At 43.0% G+C, this 12537-nt stretch overlaps 1 protein-coding gene across 1 annotated transcript in view; it reads left to right on the top strand.

The window, feature by feature from the left end:
- Window positions 1–6080, top strand: part of PPP4R3A (protein phosphatase 4 regulatory subunit 3A) — a 39071-nt gene extending 32991 nt beyond the window's left edge. Inside the window, exons 10-15 of the mRNA XM_056545987.1 lie at window positions 99–257; window positions 1045–1214; window positions 1367–1509; window positions 2760–2950; window positions 3304–3530; window positions 5139–6080. Coding sequence (XP_056401962.1) covers window positions 99–257; window positions 1045–1214; window positions 1367–1509; window positions 2760–2950; window positions 3304–3530; window positions 5139–5255 — 1007 coding nt within the window. The 3' untranslated portion in view covers window positions 5256–6080. The remainder of the gene's footprint in view (window positions 1–98; window positions 258–1044; window positions 1215–1366; window positions 1510–2759; window positions 2951–3303; window positions 3531–5138) is intronic.
- Window positions 6081–12537: the final 6457 nt, after the last annotated feature.

Genomic DNA, 12537 nt, shown 5'->3' with positions numbered 1-12537 from the left:
ACGAATCGAATTTACTGTAAGTTCGCTCATCTCTATTGCTAACCAGAAACTTCTTCTAGTTTTTTTTTTCCCCATTATAAGTTTTTATCTTCTTTCAGATGATTTCCAGACGGCTCAGTTGTTGGCACTGATCTTGGAGCTGTTGACGTTTTGCGTCGAACATCACACCTATCACATCAAGAACTACATCATCAACAAGGACATCCTGCGCAGAGTGCTGGTACTTATGTCCTCGGTGCACTCTTTCCTGGCCCTGTGTGAGTACCTAAGACATTATTTCTTCACGTTCTGACTTCATTCGGTACGGTCACAGCACAGAATGCGGAGAACCTGCTGCGCATGAAACAGTCCTACATTGTGCGGTGGTCCAGGATTCATAAGAATGCAGCTACGGCACTGATTGAGAACTAGGCGCATCCTCTTGAATTGACATGTTTAGAATTGACGTTGCTTTTGATTGTGGCACCCTTGCCGATGTAGAACAGTGTTTTCTAACCAGTGGGCCTCCAGCTGTTTCAAAACTACAACTCCCAGCATGCCCGGACAGCCTTTGGCTGTCCGGGCATGCTGGGAGTTGTAGTTAAGCAACAGCTGGAGGCATACTGGCTGGGGAAAAAAATGTTGTAGAAATCCTTAAATGAGATCTACAGCCCTAGACACTTATCTCCTTTCCGCAGTATCTGATCGCTGGGACCCCCCCATGATCTGTACAGGGCCCCGGCTCTGCTGCGGTTCTCTTGTGCAGGAGGCGTGCCGGCCACAGCTGCCGGCCGCGGTTGACACAACCCCCTCCATGTATCTCTGTAGAAGAGATGCAGCGTTCGTGCATACCCACCTCTCCTATACAGCTGTATGGAGGGGGCGTGTTGTTGAGTGAGGTCGACGGCACGCACGTTAGCCATGCAGAGCTTCAGCAATGTCGGGTCCCTGTACAGGGGATCGATAGGGGATAAGTGTCCGAGACTGCAGTACTCCTTATAAGCCATGACTACTTTACTTCTTCACCATGTGCCTGTTGTAATATACCATTTGTTTTTCTTACAGGCTCCTTGCGGTTCATGCGGAAAATAGTCGGTTTGAAGGATGAATTCTACAACAGATATATAGTGAAAAGCTTCCTGTTTGAGCCTGTGGTTAAAGCATTTCTCAATAATGGTTCTCGGTATAACCTCCTTAACTCTGCCATCATTGAGATTTTCGAATATGTACGAGTGGTGAGTACCGGGTGTATATGAATATAAAAGTATAGGGAAATATGATAGTGATTATATATATATATATATATATATATATATATATATATATATATATATATATCCAGGTTACCACCCTTCACATTGACTGACATGTTTCCTGTCTATAACAGGAGGATATCAAGTCATTGACAGCTCATGTCATTGAGAATTACTGGAAAGCGCTAGAAGATGTGGAATATGTACAGACATTCAAAGGACTTAAACTGCGATATGATCAGCAACGTGAAAGGCAAGACAACCCCAAACTTGACAGGTTTGTGTCCGAGCCAAATCATTGAGGACTGAGCCATGTTTACTTCTAACCTAGCTATCCTGCAGCATCTGATTTACTCAATTCAGTGTTCCCCCAACCTATTGCTCCCCAGCTGATGCAAAACTACAATGCCCATCATGCAGCTGAAGATTTTTAGGACATGATGAGGAGATTGGTTTTGCAACAGGTTGGAGGCCAGTCCTTAAATTGGTTCAGCACGTAGAAACATCTTGCACAGACCATGGAAAAGTCTGTTATTCTAAGACAGTGGTCTTCGACCTGCGGACCTCCAGATGTTGCAAAACTACAACTCCCAGCATGCCCGGACAGCCAACGGCTGTCCGGGCATGCTGGGAGTTGTAGTTTTGCAACATCTGGAGGTCCGCAGGTTGAAGACTACTGTTCTAAGACATACTAGAGATTATATATAGTGATCTATGAGAGTAACAAAGAGATCCGTTACGTGTAACCCTACCCTTAAAGGGGTACTCCGGCGCTTAGACATCTTATCCCCTATGCAAAGGACCCCCGTGATCTTGCACGCCGCACCCAGTTAGAATCAGTCCCCGGAGCGTGTTCGTTCCGGGTCTGATTACTATCGATCACGGGGATGGAGCATTGTGACGTCATGCTCCGCCCCCTCAATGCAAGCCTATGGGAGGGGGCGTGACAGCTCCCATAGGCTTGCATTGAGGGGGTGGAGCGTGACGTCACAATGCTCCGTCCCCGTGATCGACAGTAATCAGACCCGGAACGAACATGCTCTGGGGACTGATTCTAATGGGATGCCGTGTGCAAGATCACGGGGTCCCCAGCAATCAGGCATCTTATCCCCTATACTTTGAATAGGGGATAAGATGTCTAAGCACCGGTGTACCCGTTTAATGAAGAATTATTATTTTTTTTTTTTCAATCAGAAAATGTATATTGAACATTTTGTAGTTTAGAAACAAATACAAACCAAACCCACAACCTCCCTCTGCCCCCACCAACAAAACCTCCCTCTCCCCCCTTACAAACCCCCCCAATGAAAAATATTTTTCATTATTACAGATTTTAAGCTTATTACTTCATTTCCCAACATGACTTGACTTAAATATTTTTTTTAATGAATTTGATATGTTGCTCCTTCCACCAGGGCAGAGAATCAGTAGATAGATTTCATCTGACCTGCGCTGCTCTTTTCCTCTCTTCCATCTATTAGGCTGAATATCATTCACATAACGCTTTAACATTTATGTGCTCTGCAGCATGCGGTCCATCCTCAGGAATCACCGGTACCGGAGAGATGCTCGCTCTATAGAGGACGAGGAGGAGATGTGGTTTAACACTGATGAGGATGACCTGGAGGACGGGGATCCCATGGTGCTACCTTCAGACAAAATAAAGAACATTGACGATCTGAATGATCCCATCAGCAAGTTCATGGAGAGAAAGAAATGTAAGGATCTGGTTGGAAATTTGTAGCTCTCCGTTTAATTGATTGGAGAGGAGCCCACGTATTCATCCTTACAAACAAAAACGTGGGCTGGCAGCACCAAAGTAATAATAATGATGATAAAAAGGTGCTGCTGTAGTCACCTGTCAAAACCAATAACATACAGTAAAAGAGAGGGAAAACACCGATCAGCGCACTCATTATAGTAAATATTACTGTGGTAATTTGTATTTAGCAAACACTATTCAAATAAGTTACTCATCGAAATGCAAAGTAAAATGCACCGCTGGTTCCATAGACACTGAATTAATTTGTGACCCTTCTTGGATTCTAATATTGTGTTTTATGATTTGCAGTGAAGGAAAGCGAAGAGAAAGAGGTTCTCCTGAAGACCAGTCTCACTGGCCGCCAGAGTTCGAGTTTTAAACTTTCTTTTTCTGGAGGAACCAAGACGAACCTCACCAGCCAATCCACAGCGAGCAGCCTACCGGGTTCACCTAGTCCTCCTGGGTCCCCTGGTTCTCCTGGGTCCCCTGGATCAGTTTCTAAAAGCACACCCCAGACGGCAGCTATTACTACAAAGGTATATACTCAGTGTATGTATATATATATATATATTCAGTCATAATGAATGAGGGAACTGGGGAGTAAGTGATCTGTGTCAGATAAATGCCAAATATTGTGAGTGCACGGTGACTTATAGGTTTGCAAAGACTGGTGCAAGATCCATAAACATGCGTTTATTGAAAACTGATGACAATATAGTGAAAAATCTTCAGCTGTGTCTCAGACGCTCAGGAGAAGATTGATCTCTTTATTGTCATCAGTTTAATGCATGTATATGGATCTTTACAGATGACATCAGTGGCGAGATGAGTGGTATATAGTGTTTAGCAGAAAGATATTTGTGCATGTGGATACATAAGAAAGATATAGGGGAGAGGGTTCAATGACGGACAACCAGAGTAATATGGGAATGGGAGGACTACAGTACCCAGAAAGAAAATCAGTAGAAGGCTTAGGGGTGACCTAATAACTATGTATAAATATATCAGGGGCCGTACAGAGATCTCACTAGGATCTATTTATACCCAGAACACAGCACAGATGGGGTTCTTTATTGTAAGAGCAGTGACACGATGGAAGTCTTTGCCAGAGAAAGTGATCCTGGAGAGCAATAACATTACAGGTTGTGGACACTAGATTTACAAGGACAGAACGTTGATCCAGGGATTTATTCTGATGCCATATTGGAATCGGGAAGGAATTTTCCCTCTGTCGTGGGGCAATTGGCCTCAGCTTCATAAGGGTTTTTCCCTTCCTCTGGATCAACACGGTAAGGACACAATACGGATATAGGTTGAACTTGATGGTCTTTATGAACTATGTGACTTCATATAGGGCTGGGCGGTATGACCAAATATATGTATCACGGTATTTTTTTATTTATTATTTATTTTTTATTTTTTTTTTAACTTACGGCGGTTCCACGGTATATAACGGTATTTTCACAGTTTATTTTCTGTATCTTTTGCAGCCCGGGCATAGGGATACAGCATACAGCAGTGGTCTCAAACCTGCGGACCTCCAGCAGTTGCAAAACTACAACTCCCAGCATGCCCGGACAGCCAACGGCTGTCCGGGCATGCTGGGAGTTGTAGTTTTGCAACAGCTGGAGGCACACTGGTTGGAAAACACTGATCTAGGTCTCCAAACTGTAAACATCTAGATGCTGCAAAACTACAAGTCTCGGCATGTCCACAGTTTGGAGACCTATATTCGTGTTTTCCAACCAGTGTGCCTCCAGCTGTTGGGAGTTGTAGTTTTGCAACAGCTGGAGGTCCGCAGGTTGGAGACCACTGGCATACAGTGAGTTCCGGCGGCCCCCAACAAAGAGGAGGAGGGCAGTGCTTGAGTAGTACCCCGCTGGGCTGATCATTAATTTGGGGGGGGGGGCAGAACAGCGCTGGCGGGTAACATAGGGTTAGTTCCCCGATGTGGGGACAGCGCTGCACTAGGCTGATAATACCTTCCTGAGGGGGAGGGGCCCAACCGTTATTGCGGTATGGGGGAGAATTCATATCGTGCAGCCCAAAAAATTCTGTATGAACCGGTATACCGCCCAGCCCTACCTTTTTATATGTAGTTTTTTTCTGCTAACCTGTAGCAATTACGATTTATTTTTTTCCAGGGAGGCCTTGTGGGACTAGTAGACTATCCAGATGACGATGAGGACGACGATACTGAAGATGAGGAGGAGAAGGAAGAAACTCTGCCACTCAGCAAGAAAGCAAGGCTTGGCTCTTAATACCAGCAAATTGTTTGGACAAATCCCATCAAACAACTGAATCTCCCCAAAAAAACAGAAAAATCCACCGCAGGCGGGCACCCCGCGCTGTGAGCGAGTCTGACACAAACCAACATGTAGATATCAGCTCATAAGTGCCAATCCCCAGGAGCACGAGGGAGGGAAGACATGACATTTGGAAAGGACTTAGACGCCTTGTACTCTCCTGCAGACCACACTTTGCCCTTTTCTCAGGGAAGGAAATAAAAGTCAAATAAAATAAAAAAATAATTAAAACAAAAGCCAACAGGGCAGGAGTTTCTTGTTGAACTCTCGATTGGCTGGTCAGATGCTCCAAAGCTTAAAGCAAGAAGAGGAGAGAGGCTCTGAGATGGCGCCGATAGGAAAGTCTGCAGCTATATATACAATGGATGCCAGCACTTCTGATGGGTGGAACCTTTCTGCCTATATAGGATTCACACATCCTAAATTATTTCTTTTGTCATTACATTTGCCACAACAGGTTTTAAAAGAAACCCTTGGTGGGGTGAGCCGATTACAACAGATTATTATTATAATTTTTTTTTTTTTTCCTAAAAAAATTTTTTTTTTTTCTTCCCCCTCAACTTGTACACCCTTAAACTGCAGCTTTCTTTTGAAGGTTTAGGGGAAGATCTCAACCCTAACTTTATTAAAAGATGAAAAGAAAAAAAAATTTGAGTGGAATTCTAGACGTGGTCACTTCTTGTCATGATTTGTATCATTTTATATTCCTTTTTTTTTCCCACCCTGGGTGTATGCTGAGTTGTTGAATCTGTTTGGGACCATTAAATTTTTTTTTCAAGTAAATATGATTCCTCTTGTGATGCTTACGTTCTTTCGTCTGGTACTTTGGAGGACTGGATAAGGAAGAACAGAAACTCATGAATTCGCACTCCCACATGCAGCAGGTATCAGGGATGTGGGCGCCGCTCTGTCTGTTTTCTAGTGTCCTTAGTATCTGTCCATCTATTGTAACCAGACTACAGGAATGTTGCAGAAGGATTTGGTTTGTACAAAAAAAGTATAAAAAATACCCTTGTTTTTTTTTCTACAGAAATGGATGACCGCTGTTTTAGATAGGAAGTCATGCAATGCATTATATGCCAAAAACAAGCTTCAACACAGGCAGAAATCAAACTCATCATTGCTTTCTTAAACTTTTTTAAAAGCGAAACAGTCATCAGTTTCACCCGCACTTACCTGTACAGCTGTGTAGTGAGGGTGACACTGATGATAACCATACTCGCCTGTCTCCGATCCATAATCCCATTGTCCCGTCATCTTCCTCCTTCAGGCTGTAGGCTTAGTGCGCGTGCAGAGCTTTAGGAGCGCCCAGACGTCACCGTGCTCCTTAAATTCTGAGGAAGATAACAGGCCAATGGGACTATGGATCGGGGACAGGTAAGTATAGTTATCATCAGTCTCGCCCTCACTAAACAGCTGTACCCAACAGGTTAATGCGGGTGAAACTGATGACCACTTTACTTTTTTAAAGGGGTATTCCAGCTTTATACATCTTAAACCCCTATCCAAAGGATAGGGGATAAGATGTATGATCGTAGGGGTCCCGCCGCTTGGACCACCTACAATCGCTGTGCAGCCCGACATTCTGTACCGGGCGCTGCCTCCGAGATGGGGACGTGATGTCAAGGCCTCACCCCCTAGTGACACCATGCCCCCTCCATTCACGTCTATGGGAGGGGGCGTGACGCTGTCACGCCCCCTCCCATAGACATGAATGGAGGGGGTGTGGTGTGAGGTCACTAGGGGGCGTGGCCGTGACATCACGTCCCCGTCTCGGAGGCAGTGCCAGGGAAAGAAAGTTGGGGGCTGCACAGAGATTGTGGGGGGGCCCCAGTGGACCCCTGTGATCATACATCTTATCCCCTATCCTTTGGATAGGGGTTTAAAGGGGTACTCCAGTGAAAACCTTTTTTCTTTTAAATCAACTGGTGCCAGAAAGTTAAACGTATTTGTAAATTACTTCTATTAAAAAATCTTAATCCTTCCAGTACTTATTAGCTGCTGAATGCTACAGAGGAAATTCCTTTCTTTTTGGAACACTGATGACATCACGAGCACAGTGCTCTCTGCTGACATCTCTGTCCATTTTAGCAACCATGCATAGAAGATGTGTGCAAACTGCAGTATGGTGGCTCAGTGGTTAGCACTGCTGCCTTGCAGTGCTGGGGACTTGGGTTCAAATCCCAGTAAGGACAACAATAAATAAAGTGTTATTATTATAATAACGTCAGCAAAGAGAACTGTGTTTGTGATGTCATCAGAGAGCATTCCAAAAAGAAAAGAATTTCCTCTGTAGTATTCAGCAGCTAATAAGTACAGGAAGGATTAAGATTTTTTTTAATAGAAGTAATTTACAAATCTGTTTAACTTTCCGGCACCAGTTGATTTAAAAGAAAAAAGGTTTTCACCGGAATACCCCTTTTAAGATGTATAAAGCCGGAATACCCCTTTAAACTTTGGTGATAAACGCTGCAGCTAAATGTTAGCCGTAAGTCCAAGTCTAAGACACTGTACCCATAATGCTTTTGTTGAAGCAATTTTCTCATAGCATTTTTGGGTCATTGGCAGTTTTTGAATTGTTTTTCCCACATTTGTGTTTTTGTGTTGCTTTTTTTTCTTTTTTCTGTGGCCTAAATTCCGTAATCTCGGTGTGAACCATAGTTGTGGAAAGCTTGCGACTTATCTCAGCATTTATTACTTTATAAAAACTGCACAGAAGTGAATGTTTACTCCAAACTTCAGATTAAGTTGCTTCCATTTTAAATACATTTGGCGCAATTTACACAATTTTTATGAAATGCCTTGTGGGCCCTTAATGAGCAGGCATAGATCTGTGCCAAAAGTTGCACTTTTTTTTATTTTATTTTTTCCTGTAAAGAAGTCCTACATTTTAGACACTATTGGGAGAATTTATTATTCACTACCACAGCACAGAGTGACAAAATTGGTCAAATTTTTTTGAAAAAGTTGCTTTGCTGCAAAACTTTTTGCAAAAGTTGGGATTTTGCTCAACTAATAATACTACTGTCTGCCCACTGGCAAGTAGTGAAAAGAGTAGAAAGTTGCTTAAATAAAAATGTCCCTCTAATAGTAGTGCTCCTGGCAGCAGGATATGTCCTAACATATTGGGGACGCGCCTGATCCTGTAACATCTGGAGATGGTGTCCTGGAAGTCCTGTAAAAGTCGATGGCACTTTTGGTAACTTTGTCTCCATTGTTTAGAGCATATTGTGCTGCTCCTGGACTCCAGGAAATAAAAATTTCAGGTAACAAATTTTCCACTACCACATGTATGGAGACCACACCTAATGTGGACCCCCAATAAAATCGAAGTAGTCAATGTATGTATATAAAAATATATATTATGCATACAAAAAATTATATTATTAAAAAGAACTGAGTATTAAAAGTAAATACAGTGATCCCTCAACTTACAATAGTTTCAACATACAATGGTCTTTTCTGGACCATTGTAAGTTGAAACCAGACTCAACATACAATGTACAGACAGTCCAGATCTGTGAAACGTGTCAATGGTCGGAAGAACTGACCAATCAGAATGGGCATTCCCTGGTAAAACCTCTGTATTACTGAAGTGTATGCACTGACTGGTGTCTGGTAGCGCCCCCACAGTACAGGGAGGTATTACATGTTCTGTACTCTTTACCTGTACCAGGGTTAGCGGCTCCATGTTACTTTTTTGGGACATTGGGTGTACTGTACAGGACCCTGAAGAAGCTCCTGTCCTCTACATAGACCAGTGTTTCCCAAGCAGGGTTTCTCCAGCTGTTGCAAAACTACAACTCCCAGCATGCCCGGACAGCCTTTGGCTGTCCGGGCATGCTGGGATTTGTAGTTTTGCAACAGCTGGGGGTTCCATGCTTGGGAAACACTGACACAGACCATGATTTACAGCTCCCAGCAGATCTTTCTTTTATATGTAAGGATTTGCTTTATATTAGTTATCTACTTATTTTTCTTTAATTCTCACTTTTTCCTATTTTTGGATGACATTTTGGTGCCTTTAGAACCAATTACCAGGTTTCCATAGAGTTCTGGTCTCAACATACAATGTTTTCAACATATAATGGTCGTCCAGGAACCAATTAATATTGTAACTTGAGGGACCACTGTATGCTGAATGGATAAAAAGAGGGGGTACTGGGGTGAGAGGTCCTGCAACATTAGTACAAATGTAATAGTAATACTGCAAGCAACTGGTCAGCTGCTAAAAGTGCAAGTGCGTGAAAAATAGTGAGCGAGCAAATCAATAATCAAAGTGGAAAAGGTGCTCCAATAGTGCATAATTGAACAATTCATAAAGAATACTAAAAAAAAACAAAAAAAAAACTTTTAAGTAAAAGAAGTGCATAAAGTGAAATATGAGGAAACAGGATAGCAGTAAATGTAATACAGACCAGTAATGGAGAAACGGGACTCGCCCCATCCCCCACACCACAACTCCCAACGGGTTTCACCTGAAGCGGTTTTATCAAGGAGCAGTCCTGTAAAAGTCGATGGCCCTTTTGGTAACTTTGTCTCCATTGTTTAAAGCATATTGTGCTGCTCATGGACTCCAGGAAATAAAAATTTCAGGTAACAAATTTTCGGCTTCCTGTCATCCTAAGGCAGCACATAAATAAGGCAGGAAAAGAAGTGGAGGGATGTGTCCAGCCTATTGTGCTTGATGAAAGTTAAAGATGGTGACCATGTGGCAGCTCTGCATATTTTATCCAAGGGTACGTGTCACTTGTCCGCCCAGGTCAATGTTTACCTACCCGAGTGTCTCCAGCTGTTTGCTTGAAGGAAGCTGCAGATTTTAGGACTATATGCATGCTCCAAAATTTGCATTGTTTTTTGGAGTGTCACTGTCACAAACTATACAAAAAAAAAAAAAAAATAGCCAATGGCGGAATTCATTCCCCGATTCGTAACGATCTTTGTCTTGCTTTCCCTATAGATTTATAATGCAGCAGTGAGACAGAAATTGCTGAGAGCTGGTGAGTAACACGCACTGAGACCCCGACCGATCTAAATATTCACAGATCTCTAAAAGCAATGTTTCCCAAACAGGGTGCCTCTAGCTGTTGCGAAACTACAACTCCCAGCATGCCCAGACAGCCTTCGGCTGTCTGGGCATGCTGGGAGTTGTAGTTTCGCTACAGCTGGAGGCACCCTGGTTGGGAAACACTGGCCTAGGTGTTGGGAGACTTCAGGATGAAGACCATGACATGGCACCTGATTTCCAACATAGCAGATCTCCATGCTCGGGTGATCGCCTGGAATCACTGACACTTCTCAGGAGGAAAATCCTAAAAGACCTAGAGGTCCATCATCCGCTCCGGTAATCCTCAGTGTGATGACGGTGGAAGGTAATAGGTGGCCATACCCAACCAGATACCACTAGAAAAGATGAAGGACCTTAAAGGGTTTATCCAGGAAAAAAAATTTTCATATTTATTAATTGGCTCCAGAAAGTTAAATAGATTTGTAAATGACTTCTATTGAAATTTTTTTAATCCTTTCAGTACTTATAAGCTGCTGAAGTTGAGTTGTTGTTTTCTGTCTAAGTGCTCTCTGATGACACCTGTCTCGGGAACTGTCCAGAGTAGAAGCAAATCCCAATAGGAAACAGTTCCCCAGACAAGCAGAGATGTCAGCAGAGAGCGCTGTTGTCAGACAGAAAAGAACAAATCAACTTCAGCAGCTGATAATTATTGAAAGGATTAACATTTTTTTTAATAGAAGTAATTAACAAATCTGTTTAACTTTCTGGAGCCAGTTGATATAAAAAAATAAAAAAAAAAGTTTGTTTTACTAGAATACCCCTTTAAAGGGTTGATGCAGGGTTCTGCAAAAAATGCATATTCTGCTGGGGCCAGGAAAGAATACAGGGGGAAAAAAACATACATACCTATTAGAGATGAGCAAACTTACAGTAAATTCGATTCGTCACGAACTTCTCGGCTCGGCAGTTGATGATTTATCCTGCGTAAATTAGTTCAGGCTTCAGGTGCTCCGGTGGGCTGGAAAAGGTGGATACAGTCCTAGGAAAGAGTCTCCTAGGACTGTATCCACCTTTTCCAGCCCACCGGAGCACCTGAAAGCTGAACTAATTTATGCAGGAAAAGTCATCAACTGCCGAGCCGAGAAGTTCGTGACGAATCGAATTTACTGTAAGTTCGCTCATCTCTAATACCTATCCCTGGTCCCCCCACAGTTCCCGCTCTGTTATATCCAGTCCCCTGAATGAGCTCAGGACCCGCTGGCTCAGCCAACCACTGACTGCAGTGATATTCTGTCTCAACCAATGAATGGCTGAGTGGGCGTGTCCTGCTGGGAAGAAGACAGAAAATCGTGGGCCCAGATGGAGCTGCAGGAGAACAGGGATAGGTAAGTATAGCTTTTTTTTTTTCTTTTTTTTTTTTTTTTTCGTCCCATTTCTAGCAGGATATGAATTTTTGCAAAACGTCAGAAAACCCTTTTAAAACTCCTAGTATACAGCAGGGCTTGACTAATTTGTAACGAATCTAGAAGACGGCAACATTTAGGCAACATTTAAAAAAAAAATACTTTTAAAATGACCAGCACAACTTTTTCATTTTTGCACTTTCATTTTCACAATTACCACTTTTACATAGTATTGGCTTTGACTTGTTGATCATGTTTTATTAAAAAAAAAAAAAATTCTATGTAAACATTTTTTATTTATTTTTTTTCCCTCTAGGGGCCTATTATAAGCAATTGTTTGATTGCTTATACAGATCACTGTAACGCATAAGCAATAAGATCCACGCTCCATTATTAACAACTGTATCAATTGCCTACTCAGGGCCTGCACCGAGGTCTAGTACAGGTCTCGGGTTGGCATGACAACCAATCGGCACCCCGCTATTACATCACAAGGGGACTGTTTAGACTACAGGGCCACCAGGTATATGTGTCATAACTGTGAAAAGGAGTACTCCAGGATCTGAAGACTTATACGCTATCCTAAGGATCTCCCGTACGGTGCCCCAGCAGTCCGCACAAAGGGGGTGTGTCGACCACCACAAGAAGCGGCTGCCAACATTCCCCCTCAATGCAGCGCTATGGCAGAGCCGGATATTGCCAAATGCAGTGCTCCGGCTCTCTTATAGTGTTGTAGTGCCGCTTCATTCGGTGGTGTCCCATTTGTGTGGACTGTTGGGCCCCGTACAGGACCCTTAGGATAGGGGATACGTTTTTAGATCCTAGA

The sequence above is a fragment of the Hyla sarda genome, chromosome 11 (assembly GCF_029499605.1).
Source record: "Hyla sarda isolate aHylSar1 chromosome 11, aHylSar1.hap1, whole genome shotgun sequence".
Taxonomy (NCBI): domain Eukaryota; kingdom Metazoa; phylum Chordata; class Amphibia; order Anura; family Hylidae; genus Hyla; species Hyla sarda.
Note: the sequence above shows the minus strand (reverse complement) of the source record. Positions and strands in the feature narration are given on the sequence as shown.